The sequence below is a fragment of the Bison bison genome, unplaced genomic scaffold, assembly GCF_000754665.1.
Source record: "Bison bison bison isolate TAMUID 2011002044 unplaced genomic scaffold, Bison_UMD1.0 scf7180017864174, whole genome shotgun sequence".
Classification (NCBI taxonomy): domain Eukaryota; kingdom Metazoa; phylum Chordata; class Mammalia; order Artiodactyla; family Bovidae; genus Bison; species Bison bison.
Window position 1 is genome coordinate 3,057,462 of NW_011494746.1, and position 19,303 is coordinate 3,076,764.

The 19,303-nt window shown below is 40.5% G+C and overlaps 1 protein-coding gene across 4 annotated transcripts in view; it reads left to right on the plus strand.

Annotated features, from left to right (window-relative positions):
- The window catches only part of GNG2 (guanine nucleotide binding protein (G protein), gamma 2), a 132,046-nt gene that overhangs the window by 98,683 nt on the left and 14,060 nt on the right, over positions 1 to 19,303 (plus strand). For all 4 annotated transcript variants that reach the window (XM_010842272.1, XM_010842269.1, XM_010842271.1 and 1 more), the window contains one exon: positions 10,279 to 10,392. In XM_010842272.1, the coding sequence (XP_010840574.1) occupies positions 10,306 to 10,392 (87 nt within the window). In that variant the 5' untranslated portion in view covers positions 10,279 to 10,305. The remainder of the gene's footprint in view (positions 1 to 10,278; positions 10,393 to 19,303) is intronic.

Genomic DNA, 19,303 nt, shown 5'->3' on the forward strand with positions numbered 1-19,303 from the left:
ATTTGAAATAGCTCACCTGAAATTCCATCACCTCCACTAGCTTTGTTCGTAGTGATGCTTTCTAAGGCCCACTTGACTTCACATTCCAGGATGTCTGGCTCTAGGTGAGTGATCACACCATCGTGATCATCTGGGTCACTAGTTTATAAATAACAGTTGAATTCAAATTATATCTCTGCCAAACAGAACACGTTAAGGTTACTCTCTCAAATGGCTAAAACTTTCTACTAATGTTTGTGCAAAAGACTTTTAAGTTTGTGTTTGTCCTTGACAAGATCGTCCTTGACAGTCTTTTGAACACTGTGGACTTGATTTAGGCAAGTGAGTTTTAGAGCAGTTTATATTTTTAAAAACCTCCCCACCCCCTTTTTATCTTGTGTCTTAGGCAGTTGTGAGCAGTGTTTTATTTACCTTCTGAGGTATTTTCATTATAAATACATAATAAGATTTACATCTTCAAGGAACAGGGAAAGAATGTAAGTTTTCTCCTAGGAATTTTGGTGTATATTTATTATCAGAAGTCCAGGATAATTGCTGTTTAATTTTTTTTCTTCTTTCCCTTAAGTCAGGGCAATTGTACTTCCAGTGTCCTGATTTTTTTTTTAATAATATCTGCAAACACCTGAAGGCAAACGGGAAAAGGTCTAAGGGGACTTTGAGTTGCTTTCAAAGTTATGCTTTTGTTTTTCTAAAGATTCAAGCAGATAAATCAAGTATTGTTGACTGTAATTCCTTTTTTCTCCTGAATTCCTGCAAGCTATCTTTAAAGAATTAGGTAGCTGCTTCTATCACAGTGCTTAGAGGTTGACTATCCATCCAGGACTTTTGAATTTGCCTTGTTAAATTTAGGAGAAAATTTCCTATTAAGGAGGAAATTGAAAGATTTCTATATTCTGGATCTTCAGGGCTTAATGCAGTATGCCTTTGAAAAGTCTGTTCAAAGCATGTTACAAAGGCCTTTGGATGTTCTCCTTTTTCTAAGTGTACCTTTGCACATAATATATAAAAAGACATAATATTGATACATTTGCTAAACATCAGCCTCCAGCTGATCCATTTCCTGACCATTTAATAGGAGGGCCTGGGAGAAATTCTGGTCATCTGTTTTCCTCTGTAAAAAGTGTTGTAAATGGCCACTAATCTTTTTAATACCTCTTTAAATTTGGTAGGATCTTCTGAAGGTGGAGATAAAAGGGTTTTATAATTTGAAAGATCTCTAGAGGATATGAATTCTTTGTGGTGTCCATGGGGTAGGAGTAGGGGTGTCCACAATACATCTGCAAAGGGCAAAGGACATTGTATGAAAAGACCCGAAGCTGGCAGAGGCTGATGATAGAGTCCCAGAAGGCAAGGAGCTGTAAGGGATAGCAAAGAGAACCTTATTCTCCGTCCTGGGTGCTTCTGTTAAATTTACTTCTTAGCTTTCATCATTTACAAGAGTAACCTATATATTTGAGACCTAGAGATCAGAGTGTTCCCTATAAATCTTTTAGAGAAAGGGAGGTTCAAACAGGTGGCTGGGTATTTAAGGAATTTTCTGGGGAATATGGAGAAGTTGGGGAACTAAGAGAAGTTGCTGAGGAGATGAAGGGGAATTTATGTTGGATGTGGTCTTTAATTTTTGTTCTAAGTCTAACGTCTGTTCTTTCATCTTGCTAAGAGAGTTGCTAAGGCTATGGCCATTGTGTTCCATTGTGTTCTCTTTTTAATTTGGTCTTTCCATAGGTACCAGTAAGATGTTGTTATGGGTGAGAACCTCCATAAAAAACTCTTTTTTTCAAACATGGCCAGTTCAAAGGATCCTTTGTCTGATCATTGATGAGTAGGAACTTATATTAATCACAATAGTGACTCAAACCAAGAAGCCTTTATATGATTTAACCATGGATGCAAGAGGCATCCCAAAGGAAAGTGCAAAAGATACAGCCCTCAGAAGATCCAGAAAATTTATTCCCAGATTTAGCCGAAGAAAGCAAAGACCTTTGTTGTCCCAGGCAGTAAGAACAGTGTATTGCAAAGAGTGACTCTAATCTCTGACAAGAACACAAGGCTGCTCTAGTCACAGACCTACTAATCTGCAACACCAGGCAGGCACTAATAGAATGAGACTTCTCCAGCACTAACTAGACAACGAAGGCTGAGATGACAAAGACCCCTTATGGACAAGGACCCTTTATGACAAACTCCCCTGAAAGCTGAAACGGTTGGACAAAGAGCACAATGCTTGTGACTTCGTGCCTTGGAATTCAGTCTATTCAACTGGCCACCATATGCAAGCTATTATTTGCACCCTCTGGCTAGCAGAAACCAGAGAATATTCTTAATGGTCACAGAGTCATGCTCTCAGGATACAGAACAAGATGAAAGGAAAACTTTAGTCTCTTACATTAGAGAGCCCAGAGCAAAGTTTGTCTAAATAGATGCCAGTCTGATAAAAACCATGAACTTACCAGGGTGTGAAGGCAGCTCAAACAACAGGCTTATAGAACTTACGCCTGCATTCTACCCTATGGTATTTCTCCTTATGGGAAATGACACAAAAGTTGGAGGAAAAGGAAAGCAATCACCATCTCTAGAAGAAAAGGAATCAATAGATAGCAAGCATACTCATAACAAATCTTTACAAGTTGCTCTACCTAAAAAACTAACTCATACAAATATTTTCTCCTACTAATCTGAATTTAGAAAAAGAAAAGAACTCTTAACCATTCTCACTTCTACCACATGTTGCAAGCTGAGATCTGGGAGACTGATTGGGTAAGAATTCTTTCCTTCTGCCAGCACTTGCCAGAGGTCCCAGGATCTCTCCACTGCAGCAGCCCAAAGGTGAACAGTGTCCAGCCAGGGGAAAGCCCCATTTTGGGCACCTAAGCTGTAGAGGATGAACACTTTCCCCTTCTTCCATTCTTACTTCTTTGATTACTCTAATAATTAAATTGACATAAGATTAACAGGAGAAAACCAAATTTGATTTTGTACATACAACAGCCCATAAAGATATGAGACTCAAAGAAGTGACCAAAGCGGCAGCTTTTATACCTTTTAGCCAGGGAAACAATATGTTTGTGAAGAATTGACTAGACAACAGAGTTCAGGTTTGGGGTAGCAAATTAAGGAAGAGGTTACAAGGTTTGTTGATACAGCCCTCTTGGCCCTGAATTCCCCATCTCTGGCAATGAGGATAACTTCTACCTTCTGGTAGAGGGTGGGTACTTTCATATGGGAGACTTATTTCTTGGTTTCAAGGGGATAAAGAGAGTGAAAGTGTTCTTCTTTCATGACTGTTTTCTTAAATAACTTTAATTCAATATCATCAATATACCATCGTGATATATTTTGAGGTTAGTATATTCTTCTCTCCTTCAAAACAAAATGGAGCATAACCTTCACAGCAATGGAGTTGGCAGTGATTTCCTGGCTGTAACATCAAAGACATAGGCAACAAAAGAAAAAATAGAAAAATTGGACTTCACAAAAATTAAAAACTTTTACGCATCACAGTACACTATTTCCAAACCATATGTCTGATTAGAGGTTAATATCCAGAATATATAGAAAACTCTTAAAGTTCAATAGTAGCAAACCTGACTTTATTATAAAATGGGCAAAAGGCTTGAATAGACATTTTTCCAAAAAAGATACCCAAATGGCCAATGAACACATGAAAAGGTGCTCAACATCACTAATCATTGAAATGCAAATCAAACTGCATGAGATACTACCTCACACTATTAAGATGTCTACTTTCAAAAAAAAAAAAAAGATAATAAAGTGTTTATGAGGATGAGGAGAAACTGGAACCCTTATGTACTTTTAGTGATAATGTAAAATGGCACTGCTGTTGTGGAAAACAGTATTGCTGTCCCTCAAAGAATTAAAATAAGATTACCCAATGATCCGACAACTCTACTGGATGTAAACTAGGTATATACTCAAAAAAATTATAGCCAGTCAGTCAGAAGTACAACCTGGGCTTGCAATTGAGATCTGAACTGTATGTTGACATGCAGGTACCCTTCACACCAAACAGCAATCCTCTCATGCAGTTGACTGTCCTGCAATTTAACTTAATTCTTTAATTCTCACACTGTCTGCCCAGGGACAGCATCTGGTTCCATAGGTTAAAGGTTGAATCCCACAAGACTGCCTTCTCCCCACTACCCCTACCTGGCTATAAATCAGAGTTTCCCATGACCTCCTCCTTGGTTTTGGTGATACAAGATGATATCATCAATGGTTTCTATCAAAATATTTGGCATACACTAGCATTGGAAAAAGGAAATGGCAACCCACTCCAGTGTTATTGCCTGGAGAATCCCAGGGATGGAGGGCTGCCGTCTATGGGGTCACACGGAGTCAGACACGACTGAAGCAACTTAGCAGCAGCAGTATTACATAATACCCTCCAGAAAATAGAAGAGGATGTAACTCTTCCCAGTTCATTTTAAGAGGCAAGCATTATCCTGACTCCAGTACTCTTGCCTGGAAAATCCCATGGACGGAGGAGCCTGGTAAGCTGCAGTCCTCGGGGTCACTAAGAGTTGGACACAACTGAGCGACTTCACGTTCACTTTTCACTTTCATGCATTGGAGAAGGAAATGGCAACCCACTCCAGTGTTCTTGCCTGGAGAATCCCAGGGACGGGGGAGCCTGGTCGGCTGCCGTCTATGGGGTCGCACAGAGTCAGACAAGAATGAAGCGACTTAGCAGCAGCAGCAACATTATCCTGACACCAAAGCTAAGGAGAGGTAGGAGGATAAAAAAGGAGAGAGAGCGGGAGAAAGAAAGAAGGAATAAAGAAAAAGAAAAGCAAAGCTGAAGAGAGCAATAATCTCATGAAGACTGATGCAAAAATCTTTAACAAAATATTTGAAAATACAAAGTACTTGGATTTGACTAATTTACTATTACATAACCCAGAGAAACATTTTATACACTAGGTTACCAGTTAATTATAAAAGAATGTAACTCAGAAACAGCCAGATGAAAGGGCAAGATGTGGGGACAGTGTGCAGAGCTCCAGTACCCTCTCTAGGTAGACCGCTCTTCCAGGATCATCACGAATTCATCAACCAGGAAGCTCTCACACTGTGTCCTTTTGAGTCTTTATGGAGCCTCCTTTAGACAGTCACAATTAATTAAATCATTGGCCACTGGCTATTGGTTCTACCTCCAACCTTTCTCCCCTCCAGAAAGTTGGGGTGGGAGGGGGGTAGGTACTGAACGTTCCAACCCTCTAATTACATGGTTGGTTCTCCTAGCAAACAGCCTCTGCCCCCTCCCTCCCCCCCCCATACCCAGGTTGCTTAAGAGCTTTCCGAAAGTCACCTCATTAACATAACAAAAGACCTTTATTCCTATTACCATAGGAGATTACAAGGGTTTTAGGAGCTCTGAGCCAAGAACAGATCAAAGACCAAATATATTTCTTATAAATCTCAATATTACATACTTCTTTGGAACACTGGTCTAGGACTCTCTAGTTCTTTCAGTTTTTGCGAGGGGGATTTCTTCATTGCTTTTGTGGGAAAGCAGCTGAAGGTAAAAAAGAAAATACACTAAGTGATTCTAAAAGTGGCTCTAGATTTTGGGGGGGTCATATGGTAAAACAAAAATATACAGGATCTTTCTAAAACTAAAAGCACAAACCAAACCCTTTGTCTCCTTTTTTTCTTAAGACTGATAGGGATAGAACAGCATCGTTATACAGGTAGTTGTAGAAGTCCTGGTAGGAGACTATAGATAGAGAAGGAAACCTAGGAAACTTTAGGAGGCCACTGTAAGTGAATAATCGCTTGAGAAACCTACTGGAACATTGTTCAATGAAGCATGCTTGCTTAAGTATAAAACCATGAGCAAAACCACAATATATGCCCCAGGCCATTGGATAGAAAATGTTACCACCCTTCCTGCATACCACAGTTCTAGACCTCATAGTGCATGTGTGCTCAGTTGCTTCAGTCGTGTAATTCTTTGCAACCCTATGTACTGAAGCAGACATGACTGAAGTGACTTAGCAGCAGCAGAACTGTAGCCTGCCCAGTTCCTCTGTCCAGCCAAGAATACTGAAGTGGGTTGACGTGCCCTCATCCAGGGGGATCTTCCTGACCCAGGGATGGAACCTGCATCTCTTATGTCTCCTGCCTGCATTGGCAGGTGGGTTCTTTACCGTTGGCACCCCCTGGGAAGCCCCTGACCTCATAGGGTCAGGCACTTTCCTGCCTAATATGAAGGAGGAGCTAGTGATGTATGCCTTATGTCTGCATCTATGTCTACTTGAAAAAGGGGGAAAGACCCTTTTTCATTATAAATTGTAACCCACTCAGAGCTCCCTTGCCTGCCCATCGGCATTTCTTACAAGCACCCTATATTAGTAAATCTACTTCTTGCCTGTCACTTTGCCTCTCACTGAATTCCTTATGCTCTGAGACATAAACAACCTGAGCCTCAGTAAGTTCAGACATCAGGTAAGTGTGTTCTAATTAAAAGATCATGAGTTCAAATCCCAAGCAGGGTTTTAGCTGGATTTGAGTCCTGGCCATGTGGGTTTGAGTCCCAAACTAGGTTTTGGCTAGATTCAAATCCTGGCACATGGGTTCAAGTCCCAATCTGAGGTAAATGGTTTCAAGACCATTTAGGTTTTATGTATTCTTTCCCCTGCATTTCTAGACTTGTGTCCTGTCTCATCCCTCTTCTTTTCCTATCTCAACACTCCACCTTCCCACTTTACTTCTCTACCTGCACAAAGGTCTCCTTCCATGGTAGATAGAATAAAGGCCCCCCAAAATGTCTGTGTCCCCGTACCTGGAACCTGCAGATTGTTGTGTTACATGTCAAAGGGGATTTGAGGTTCAAATGGAATTAAGGTTGCTAATCAGCTGACCTAACGATAAGGAGATTATCCTGTATTATCAGAGTAGATCCAGTGTGGTTACAATGGTTCTTAAAAGTGGAAGAAGGAGGCAGAGGAGAATCAAAAAGCCAGGTGACTACAGAAGAGCTCGGACTGATAAAGAATCAAAAGGAGTCAACTCACTTTTGTTGGTTTTGAAAATGAAGAAAAAAGCCAAGAGCCAAGGAATGTCAGCAATCTTTAGAAGCTAGAAAAGGAAAGGAAACATTTTCCCTTAGACCTCCAGAAGGAATATCTGCCAATATCTTGATTTTAGGTTAGTGGGACCTATTTCAGACTTCTAACTTCCAGAACTGTAAGATAATAAATTTATATTCTTTAAGCTAGTAATACTAAATTTACAGTAATATGTTACAGCAGCAATAGAAAACTCACACGCTTTCCATCTCAGCCTCCTAAGGACAGCTATGCCTTTTCCAGGGAACATAAACAGGCATTAGGACATAGACTTTTCCTGGATACTCAAATGAAAATAATGGATCATTTAATCAGTTAATGGCAGATTTGTCAGCTAACAGCAGAGAAACCCTTAATAATAGTGGTGTAAACAAGATAGGTGCTTATTTCTGTTCACGCAGATGGCAGCCAGTTCACAGCTGACATGGTGGCTCTACAGTATCAGTAAGGACCATCCCTTCCTGCTCATCCTGGAGTGTTAGGCCTTTTGTTCAAGGTAGAACCCTGTACTGAACATGACTACCTTCTAGGCCAGCAGCAAGAGGAAGGGGAGGCACAGAGCACCTCCCTTTCCTTCAGGGACACTTCTGCTTATGTCTCAGTGGCCGTAACATAGTCAAATAACCATATCAAGCTGCAAGGGAACCTGGGAGTGTATTTTTCAGCAAAATATACCTAACTAAAATTCAGGGTTCTTGTGGTCTTTGTTAAAAAGAAAAAAAAAATTGTTATCACTGATGAAGACAAGTAAAAATGGTATTGGAAGCAAGCTCTTCCAATACCAGAGACTTCCAGAGACTTGTGGGATCTGCCACAAGTTACTGTGTGATCTGGTTTAGACTGAAAGCCAGCATCATAGCTGACCAGTCTCATAGCTCCCTCAGGTCCAATGAGGATTTGGAAATTCTGTGATAGTCTGTACCCTAGTGTGATAAATTCTAATCTGGAGGAAATATTAACTTCCCAGAGCGGTTTCCATGGTCCTGTAGATCGTGGCTCCTTCCATCTTTGGGTGAATGGAAGAGTTATGCTATGCTACTAGATGAGTGAGTTTGATCCCTGGGTTGGGAAGATTCCCTGGAGAAGGGAAAGGCTACCCACTCCAGGATTCTGGCCTGGAGAATTCCATGAACTGTATAGTCCATGGGATCACAAAGAGTCGGACACGACAGAGCGACTTTCACTTTCTTTTGATTGGCCCTGTGAAGTTTTACGAGGCTGTAAGTTGTTTGTTTGATTTGGGGCATATAATTTACCTGTGGGTTAAATTATATTTAAATGATTCCATCCCTAACCATACTGATGAAATCATTGTTGTTGTTAAAGCCTCCCTTTTGTTTGTTTGTTTTTATATGCAGTATCGCTCCCTTGATCTTCAAGCATTTGAACCTAGAGTTCAGAAATCTTCCGCTTCAAAATTCTTTCAGCCTTCCTTCCCATTTTATTGTCTCAAAGCCCTTTGAAAATAAATTGAGAGAACAGTTAAAAGTGTTAGTCACTCAGTCATGTTCAGCTCTTTGGGACCCCATGGACTGTAGCCCACCAGGCTCCTCTGTCCATGGAATTCTCCAGGCAAGAATACTAGAGTGGGTTGCCATTCCCTTCTCCAGGGGATCTTCCTGACCCAGGGATCAAACCCAGGTCTCCTGCATTGCAGGCAGGCTCTTTACCATCTGAGCCACTAGGGAAGCCCCTGAAACAGTTAACTATCTTCCAATTTATACTGTGTGCTGTTGGGTTGGCATTTGCAGTATTCTTTATAAAATAACAGTCTCTATGCAGGGACCTCTTTGTCCACAGAGAGTTCTGTCTAATTATTTCTGTTGTCTTGAAGAACTAGATATCAAGAAATAAAAACCAAAGAAAATAATTTGTAGACTTTTGCTTTTTTGGTAATTAAATAAAAATTGTTTCCTGATTTTCATGAATATGTAAAAACCTATGTACTGAATTTATTATGGCTTATTTTTCTTTCTACAGGTTTTCTATGTGTCTTCTTTCCTTTTTGAAATTGTAGCCTGAGCCTACTTTATCCCTAGATAAAGATATTCCCCAAAGCTAGTGGAAGTCGTGGTTTTTAATATAATATCTTCCGAACAAGACTCAACTGGTGTTGACTAAAGCAGTGTTTAATGCTTCTCATTTATGGGGTCATGCACTCTAGTTAAATTGCAGCTCTCAGACATTGCTTCAGTGACCTAAAGGGCAAATTTACAAGACAGTCCAGAAACAGCATATGGCACCTTGACGTGAAGGAAGACCTGATCACAATCTGGGGGAAGTGGGCACTGAAAATAGAATAGGATACTTTCTGAGGTGAACGGCAAGAATAAAGTGAGATGGGAGGGGTCAAGAAATAATTAGAAAAGAAATGAAATTGGGATAGGATTTGAAGGGGGTGGGGGGCAAGGATGGAAAGAGGTCTGGCAGAGCCAGAGACAAAGAACCCACCTCACAATCTACATAGGTACAGAACTCCACTCTCTAAAGCAATATCTAACAATACTAAGGATTCGCTCAGTCGTGTCGGACTCTTTGCGACCCTGTGGACTGTAGCCCACCAGGCTCCTCCATCCATGGGATTCTCCAGGCAACAGTACTGGAGTGGGGTGCCATTTCCTTCTCCAGTATCTAACAATAGCAGTGCCCAATAAATGACAACAATAATTATGCATACTGTCACCCTTACCACTTTGAATTTATTTCATAAACTTATTTCATAAATTCAGTTCAGTTCAGTCGCTCAGTCATGTCAGACTCTTTGCGACCCCATGGACTACAGCATGCCAGGCTTCCCTGTCCATCACCAACTCTGGAAGCTTACTCAAACTCATGTCCATTGAGTCGGTGATGCCATCCAACCATCTCATCCTCTGTTGTCCCCTTCTGTAATAAATTTCATAAATTTGATAACTTGCTTTCTTCATGTGGCAGTTCGTCTTAGCTGATTTAATGATTCCCCCTGAAGAAAGAATGGAAGGGGGAGAAATAGGGAGAAGGAAAAACAATCCTCATCTCTCTGGTCTGCCTGCCCGTCAGACACAGTGCTGGGTTGGGGATGTAGATGGCTGGAGAAGCCTGGCCTGACTGCACTCATTCTTTTGGGATCTCCCAGTTATGGTGAACCCACACATTTGGCAGCTGGTGATTTCTCTGATGTATTTTTCCTCCTTGTTTTCTTTCCTAGTGTATCTGAAACCTACCCAGCATTCCAATGGCCAGCAACAACACCGCCAGCATAGCACAAGCCAGGAAACTGGTAGAACAGCTGAAGATGGAAGCCAACATCGATAGGATAAAGGTGAGCATGGCGTCACACACAGGCTCAGCTGGCCTTGTCAGGAGTATAACTTGTAGCCAGGTGTCATTTGACTACTCTTCTATGGAGAGTGATGAAACCAAAGATGGTGGGAGAGGGCTTCCCTGGTGGCTCAGTGGTAAAGAATCTGCCTGCCAATGCAGGAGACACCAGTTTGATCCCTGGTCTGGGAAGATCCCACATGCCACAGAGCAGCTAAGCCCGTGTGCCACAACTACTGCACTCCAGAACCCAGGAGCCATAACTACTGAGCCCACGTGCTTCAGCTTGCTGAAGCCCATGTGCCCTAGAGCCTGTGCTCTGTAGGAAGTGAAGCCACCACGATGAGAGGCTCACACCACAGAGAGTAGGCCCATTCGCTGCAATCAGAGAAAAGCCCATGTAGCAAGGAAGACCTAGCACAGCCAAAAATAAATAAATAAATAAATAAATGTATTAAAAAAAAAACAAAGATGGTGGGAGAGAAACTTAATAGTTAGGCAAAAGTTCATTTTCTAATGTGCCTTGGCCCTCTCTGGAATTTTCCAGAATAAAATGATAGTATAAATTAAAGCTAGTTTGCTGAGTAAACTTTAAAGCAGAACATAGGCTCATGGCTGAATTCTAGCCAAAGGATTTGGAGAAGCCCCAAAACATAGCAATCGACCAGTTCACTTCTCTGACCTTGTAAAGAAGTCCTTCTCACTTGGGTTTAATTTTTTCTATCCTGATGTATGTTCTAATTTTTAGTGTTTATCTTCAGGTCTAGCCCTTCTATCCACCATTTTTATTTTTACTTTTTTTCTCTTTTATACTCTTGGATTTTTTCCTTCAGAACACAAAAACCACACATGGTCTCCCTGAGAAGTCAAACAGCATAAAGGTTTCATAAAAGATAGTAATCTACTTATTTCTTTCTCTCACTCCCCAGATCTAACCTGATAGCTTTGCCTTAAGTTGGACCTAACATGTTTAAATAGAAACCTTTTGTTGGCAGATTTTCAATGTAAATTAACCCACATAGATAGCTACCACAGGTAATAAATTTTTGCCAACCATCAAAGCTTCACTTCCTCAGAAGACCTGAGCATTTTATGACATGGAACTCAGCAGTGTATTTCATTTTATTAAAATTAGAACAGTTTTCCAAATGCCTTTTTTAAACTGGAAGATTTGTCCATACCTGCCTTAGGAACCTGAACAATCCAGCCCTCCTTTGGAATGTGCTTCTAGAGCAAGGGTCAATAAATTATGGCTCATGAGCCAAATCCAGCCCACTGTCTGTTTTTGTCAATAAAGCTTTATTAGCACACAGCCCCATACACTCATTTACATCTTGTCTGTGGCTCCTTTGATGCTACAACAGCAGGGTAGAATAGTTGCAACAGATGACACTTGGCTCAGAAAGCCTAAAACTTTTACTCTCTGGCCTTTTAGAGAAAAACTTTGCTGAACCCTGGTCTACAGGAATGATTCTCAGCCCACCTATACATTCAAATCACCCAGGGAATTCAATAAAAAGAACCATTTCTAAGACCACAGTGTAGACCAGTTAAATTAGAATCTATGATTCAGACAACAGTAACTTTTTATTTACATTATCAGTTAGTTTTAATGTATAGCTAAGGTAGAAAACCATGGTCCCATGGGAAGAGGTTTGCTCCTTTTTACTCCCATGAGGTCTGTGCTAGAGTCTGAAGGGAGAGCTTATTTTTCCTCTGTAGGTAAGCTGAGCAAATAACCATCGCATCTATCCTTAATCTCCTTTATACAATTTGAATCCTGGTAATGAGCCACAAAATGTAAACAGCTTCTTTCTTGCAATTGCTTTAATTTTTCTTTATTTATAATGTGATAAAGGGTCCTTAACATCTATTTTGCACCTTCACTACCTTCCTCTTCTCCATTTTCCCCTTTACCTGTTCTTTTTTATTTCCTTTCTTAAAAAAGTACAATGTGGCAGGTGGGCATAGTACCTGCTGGGAGGAGTGAGGTCATGCAAAGACTGTGGCACCAAAAAGAGTCATTCAGCTCTTTTTTTTTTTTTTCCTGCTGGGAGATGTTCTGTGTGTGGGCCTCTGCAAAATGCCACTTTGCCTTTTGGGGTGGCCCAGTGAAGATGAAAGTGTTTGCCAAGCCCCAGTATGGTTGGCATTTTCTGGTACAACTCAGCATCCCCAGGCCCACGTCCTGAAGCAGGATGTGATGGTGTAGGTGGTATGAGAAACTGACAGTGGGAGGAACAGGGCAGAAACAGACCTTTTCAGCCGTAGGTCAGACCATCATCACCTCCCACCTGAGTTACTGACTACACAGTGCATTTAGCTGCAAGGGAGGGATTGCTGACCTCTGCAATCCCTTCTTGACCCCAGTCCATCCCCACCATCACTTACCCTCCATGTGGCTGCCAAAGACCACTGCTGCAAGAAAAGCTCATTAGGTTCCTCTCCTGTTGAACATCTTTTCATGACTCCTATCACCTGGAACTTGAAATTCAAATTCTTCAGCAGAGTGTGTGTAAGGTCCTTCTGGCCCCTGCCCCTCTTTTCAGCTTTGTTCCCTTCCCCTCACCCCCATGCCATATTGAACCATTCTTAATTCCCTTGATGGGAATTTCAAATGGCTGGAACATTCAGTCTCCTCCTGTTTGCATTTCTGCTTTCCCAACTCCTATGACTCCTTGAAGACTCAATCATTCAGTTCAGTTCAGTCACTCAGTCACGTCTGACTCTTTGCAACCCCATGAATTGAAGCACACCAGGCCTCCCTGTCCATCACCATCTCCCAGAGTTCACTCAAACTCATGTCCATCAAGTCGGTGATGCCATCCAGCCATCTCATCCTCTGTCGTCCCCTTTTCTTCCTGCCCCCAATCCCTCCCAGCATCTAAAAATGCTTTCCCAGACCTTCATCATAAGAGTGGACTTTTGCTATTTTTCTATTATTTATTCCTTTATCCAATACATATTTTAGTGAGAGCTTTCTAAATTACCCGGCCTTGTTAGGTCTTAGAGATATAGAGCTGGATAAAGATGAAAAAATGATTCTTGCTCTCAAAGATCCTAGTCTAATAAAGGGTGACCAAAAAAAATGAACAAGACCTATTACTGATACAAGTAAGACATCCAAAAAGCATAATTACCAAGTGTCATCAGAATGAAGCCAATACCTCACCCTGATTACCTTGGTATGCTACTTGTGAAGAGACCAAATAAATCAGTATCTCTTTGAGACATAAAGCATTGGCCTAATAAACTGAACAATGAGTGATTGCCTTCCTAGCTGATTGTCACTTTCAAATCTCTCAATTCCTCTTGACATCAGTGGACCTAAAATTGTTGGAAATAACAGTGGCAGCCTATATTTCAGCATTTGTTCTGCACATCAGAGCCAGGCAGGCATGCTATGGTGAAGTGTCAGGTTATTTTTAGTTTAGCTCTTGGAATAAAACTGCCACTGGTTTAGGACTAGTTTACCTGCCTTTTAGAGTCCCTTTCAGAGTTTTGAGCGTTCAGGTTTCTCCACCTACTTTCCATGCATGATCCTGTCAGCAAGAAGGAACTTCTCTTTGAAGATCCCAGGTTTGTGATTTTTCGAATCACAGCAGTGGCCTCTTCAAGCTATAAAGGCTGCAGTGGCTTGATGTCCCTCTGGCAGAGCCTAGTGTAGCTGAGGCAATAGGGAGCAAGGAAAAGCGGGCACAGCTGACACTGGGGGTGTCGAGGGTCCCTTCCACAAGGGTGGCCTTATCCCTTGTGTGGCCTCCAGAATATCCTTGGCCGCCTAGAGTAGGCTTACCATGAGAAGATCTGAAGAGCATATTCCTTTTTAAGGCTTCGTGTTTCCTATCCCTTTGTATCACAGATCCTGGGAGATTTGGGCTAATGAACCCATTATCTGTTCATAAGCCTCAGGCATATATAAATTATACTCCCAGCCTCTCTGTGTTTCTTTGTTAGCATTTCATTCAAGGACAGAAAGGAAAGAGAAGCCAAAGAAAGCTGGGATGGGCTCTGGGGAAAGGGGCAAAGAGAGGTTTTGGAGACTGTGACACTCAGATGTATGAAACAACAAGATATGCTGCTGTTGAGCAAAGGCTGGTGAAAGAAAGCTTGTCCTGAGAGTGCAAGTCAAGAGAGCACATGTGAAAGCAAAGGACAGTAAGACTTCAGTGAATCTATTTATTCGTCACTATATTAGGACTCTGGGTTTCTAATAATAGAAACCTAACCCAAGCTGGCTTAAGCAGAAAGAAGGGATTGATGATAAAAAATACAAGGCATCTCAGAATCTGAGAGCAGAAGTGTAGCTGAGTGAGCATCGGGAGTCAGAACTGAAAGGCCAGCAGGAGCTGTGGGCGCTCTGGGATGTCTCTGCTTCTCTCAGCCTCTTTCCTTTCCTGGGAGGAATAGATTTCTCAGCTGCCCGTTGCATGTGGTGGACACAAAATGGCTGCCCAAAACTCCCAGGATCACACATCACACTTTCAGCTCCATGAAGAAAGTCTCACTGCCTAGAGTGGTACATTTGCTCTACCAAGGATGAGCCATCTGCAGCTTCAATCAACTAATGCTTGAATTACAGCACATTGCACAAACAGGGCTCCCAGGAACCCACCCACCCATAAGCATGGGAAGGGTAGTTAAGGAGGGGTGAGAATCATCATAAGCTGAAAGGGAGCCCTTTAATGCATGGCATTGTTGGCATCATGAATAATATACATGTAAGTGCAAAATAAAGCCAAGGCCAGGAGCATGAGTGAAATGATTGCCTCTTAATTAATTGAATGCTCCTTATATTGGCCTCACATATAAATGCCAAAGTTATTTCTCATTTCTCCCAAATGGTTCCAATAGACCTTTCGAACTGGCGTTCTTCACTGTCTAAAGAATATGCTGTGCAGATTACCATCTCTCTGGTTATTCTGAATCCCTCAGTGAGAACACCCTTCCACTTATTCTTTTCCTATTTGTTGTTGTTCAATTGCTCAGTCATGCCCGACTCTTTGCAACCCCGTGGACTGCAGCATGCCAGGCTTCCCTGTCCTTCACCATCTCCTGGAACTTGCTCAAACTTATGTCTGTTGAGTCAGTGATGCCATCCAACCATCTTGTCTTCTGTCATCCCCTTCTCCTCCTGCGTTCAATCTTTCCCAGCATCAGGGTCTTTTCTATTCTTTTCCTATTTATTGTAGACTAAATGTTTGTGTCCCTTCCCATATTCATACATTAAAACCCTAACACCCAATGTGGCAGAATTTGGAGATGGGGCCTTTGGGAAGTGATTAGGGGTCATGCAGGCAGAGCCCTCAGGAATGGAATTAGTGCCCATATAGAGGCTCAGCAAGCTCCCTTGCCCTTTCCACCTTGTGAGGTTACAACAAGAAGATAGGCGTCTATGAACTAGGAATCGAGACCCAACAGACACTGAATTGCCGGCACCTTGATCTTAGACTTTCCAGCCTCGAGAACTGTTGTTTACAATCCACCTGGTTTTGGCATTTTATTAGAGCAGCCCAAATGGACTAGGACAATACCTGAATCTTACTCCTCTATTACAGGTCAGCTTAAATTCCCACTTGTTCATGAATCTTTTCCATTCTGATCCTACTTATTAGTCAGTTTACTAAATAATTTTACCATCGTCAGATAAATTACACAGTCCTCAACGTCAAAGACCTTATTGTCTACTTCTTGGTGACGAGATAGGCAGGCAATGAGAAAACACTTTTTTTTTAGTGGATAGCTTTAAGTTCATGTACTAAATGTATCATATAACAAGACATTAGGAACTGTATTTTGGATGACATTTCCAATTACATTTATGGTTGGGGAAATTCCAAGCATGATGTTACTGGACAAATAAAACTCATCATATAGGAGAAAGTTCAGTAAAATGCCAAAAAGTAGGGCAGAATTGATCATTTTAAAATAGGTAAATTGTTTTATGTCAAGTATATGAATATTAGTAGCCAGCATTTATAGTATACCTTCTTTTTGAAAACAGCTCAACATGAAAACAACAGACTGATTTTCATAACTGACAAAGTTGTGTAACTATTGAACCAAATATAAACATTTCTAGTAAGTAAATCATCTTTCTGACAATTAACTCATAATACATTGGAACTGAACTTCAGGGAAAGTTTTACTGAGACACAAGTCAGTTAGACATCCTGCTTCATTCTAGAGAGGGGACAGACATCCTAGGTTTGAGACTTTTCAAATACTTCTCCAGCATTTGAATCAAAAGTTTTAACATCTCTTTCTTAAAATTCTTGCATTCAGTTTATTAGGAAGAGTAAGTTTCAACCTTACATATAGGCCAAACTGAGACTATTTTCAGGGTTAACAAAATAGGTATAGTATGTCTGGAACTTACAGAGGAAAAGGCTGTGTTCAAAGATATCCAGTCTTAATTTATTTGATTTGCTGAAAGTGGAACAAAAAACTTAAATTGAATCCAGGCATACATTAATAATTGAGCATAAAACTTCATTTTTATGAGGGTTGGTACAATTTTCAAAATTCAGTAGATGTTTGTTAAGCACCAAGTATATTCTTTTTTTTTTTTTTTAAATAAAGATAGAAGTTTAATTCCTCATGTTCCTTTTCCTCCTTTAATATGTCTTATGGCATTTTTACAAACACCCTAAAAAAATGATCAACCCCCTGAAGCTCATTTATAAATGAGCTACGACAGATTTATTTGAAATTTGCTTATAAGATAATAAATTCAAAACTTTTTTTTCCAAAATTTTTTTCTTTAAAACATCCTATTTCACAATTAAAGACAATTTCAAAATTTACATTTTAGAAAGAATTCTGATTTAAAGGGATGATTTTTCTAATTCCTATTATATAGGTTTTTTCCTCCTTTTCATCCCCAACTTTTTGCATCATTCTTCATTTGTTAATATGGTGTATCACATTGACTGATTTGTATATGTACACTTTGCACCCCTGGTGTAAACCTCACTTGATTGTAGTGTAAGATCCTTTTAATGTATTATTGTATTCTATTTGCTAGTTTTCCATCAAGGATTTTTGCATTTATGTTCTTAAGTGATACTGGACTGTTTTCCTTTTTGTGAAATATTATGTCTGGTTTTGACATCAGAGTGATGGTGGCCTCATAGAATGAGTTTGAGGATATTCCTCCCTCTGCAATTTTTGGAAGAGTTTGAGAAGGATAAGTGTTAACTTGTATCTAAATGCTTGATAGAATTCACCTGTGAAGCCATCTGGCCCTGGGCTTTTGTTTGTTGGAAGATTTTTTATTACAGTTTCAATTTCAGTGCTTGTGAATGGTCTGTTCATATTTTCTATTGCTTCCTGGTTCAGGCTTGGAAGGTTGTACTTTTCTAAACATTTGTCCATTTCTTTGAGGTTGTCCGTTTTATTGGCATATAGTTGCTTGTAGTAGTCTCTTATGATCCTTTGTATTTTTGTGGTGTCAATGGTAATAAGCACCAAGTATATTCTTAGCCTTGTGCATTGTACGTGGGAGCTAGAGAAGCAGTACCGCTGTTGCTGCTGCTAAGTCGCTTCAGGCGTGTCCAACTCTGTGCAACCCCATGGACGGCAGCCCACCGCTAAACCTTGATAATTCAAAATCCCTAGAAAATGAATTTTTCTGAATAACCTAGTTTTCAGACCAGAGGAAGTTCTTCCTTCTTCAAAATATAACTACTTTGGATAATTTTGAATGTCTTTTTTTTTTTTTAATTAAATTGAGTAAATACCATGTACTTTTCTTGATGACTGTTTTGAAAATTAATTCTTTTATTTCCTTTTTTAAAAGAAAATCCTATTGATGTGTATCATCAGTTTAATATCACCTTGGACGAACAGGGAGGGCAAGATTATTTAGAATATTTACACTTTATTGTACAAATTTAAAATGCTAGGTATTTATTCATACAATTTTACTTTCTCTAATATCACAAAGTTTGATCCTGGGTGCTTTCCACAGTCATAATGGAGAGATCCTTTAGACTCACCTCTGACCACCAGCAGTGATGTGGGCACCTTGGTGGTACGGGACATCGTGGTATGCTGCTTTCCATTTCTGGCATTCCTAATGTTGCTCAGCATACCGACTGTTGTGTTCTCAGTATAATTCCAAGACACAGGGAAGAATACAGACACTTCTGCATTTACTAAGGATCAAACTAGATGTTTAAATTTTCCCTCACTTGAATTACATATTGATAGTTCAATGAATGATAAAGCCTTTACTGTAGCCAACAGCTTTTGACCTGAGTTAAAAACATCTCTGTAAACAAGTGCAGGTCAGTCTCTCTAGTGTGAAAATTTTATGATCTCTTCCCAGAGGTGTTACAGTTTCTTTTGCCTTCAGCTGTCTTGCCAGGCTTGTAACAGGCAATATTCAATGTTCAGGATAACTTCTCATTCTAAGATTCCATCCCAGTGTGATCTTTGAAGTCCTTTTAGGAGTCAATTTGAAACTGTAAATCCTGGATGGCTCCAATAGTGCAGGCAATACAACTGAAGGAGTGATTGAATGATTGATACCTTTAACACATAGGCAGTTGTCCATGGGCACAGGCAGTGATGACCCATCAGTGGGTTGCAAGCATTTTGCAGCGTTAATTTTAAGGTGTGTTTCAAGATTCAGGATGTAATGAAGATGGAATTTACTCAAGCCTTGCTTACAGTTTAAATTCTCGGGTCTGGTTTTTATTCTTACTGACAACTTCTACTACTCAGAGCTGTAAAGGTGTCTGCCAGAATAGATTCCTGTTTTTCAGAGCCCAAGATTATAATCTGGTGGTTTTTATTGGGACTGCCTAGAGCCCTCCTTCCCTTTCTCACTGATTCTCAGCCCCAGTCCAGTTGGGTGAAGTGCCTGGGTAGCTGGGTTTCACAGCTATCAATCTAGGGAGATGCTT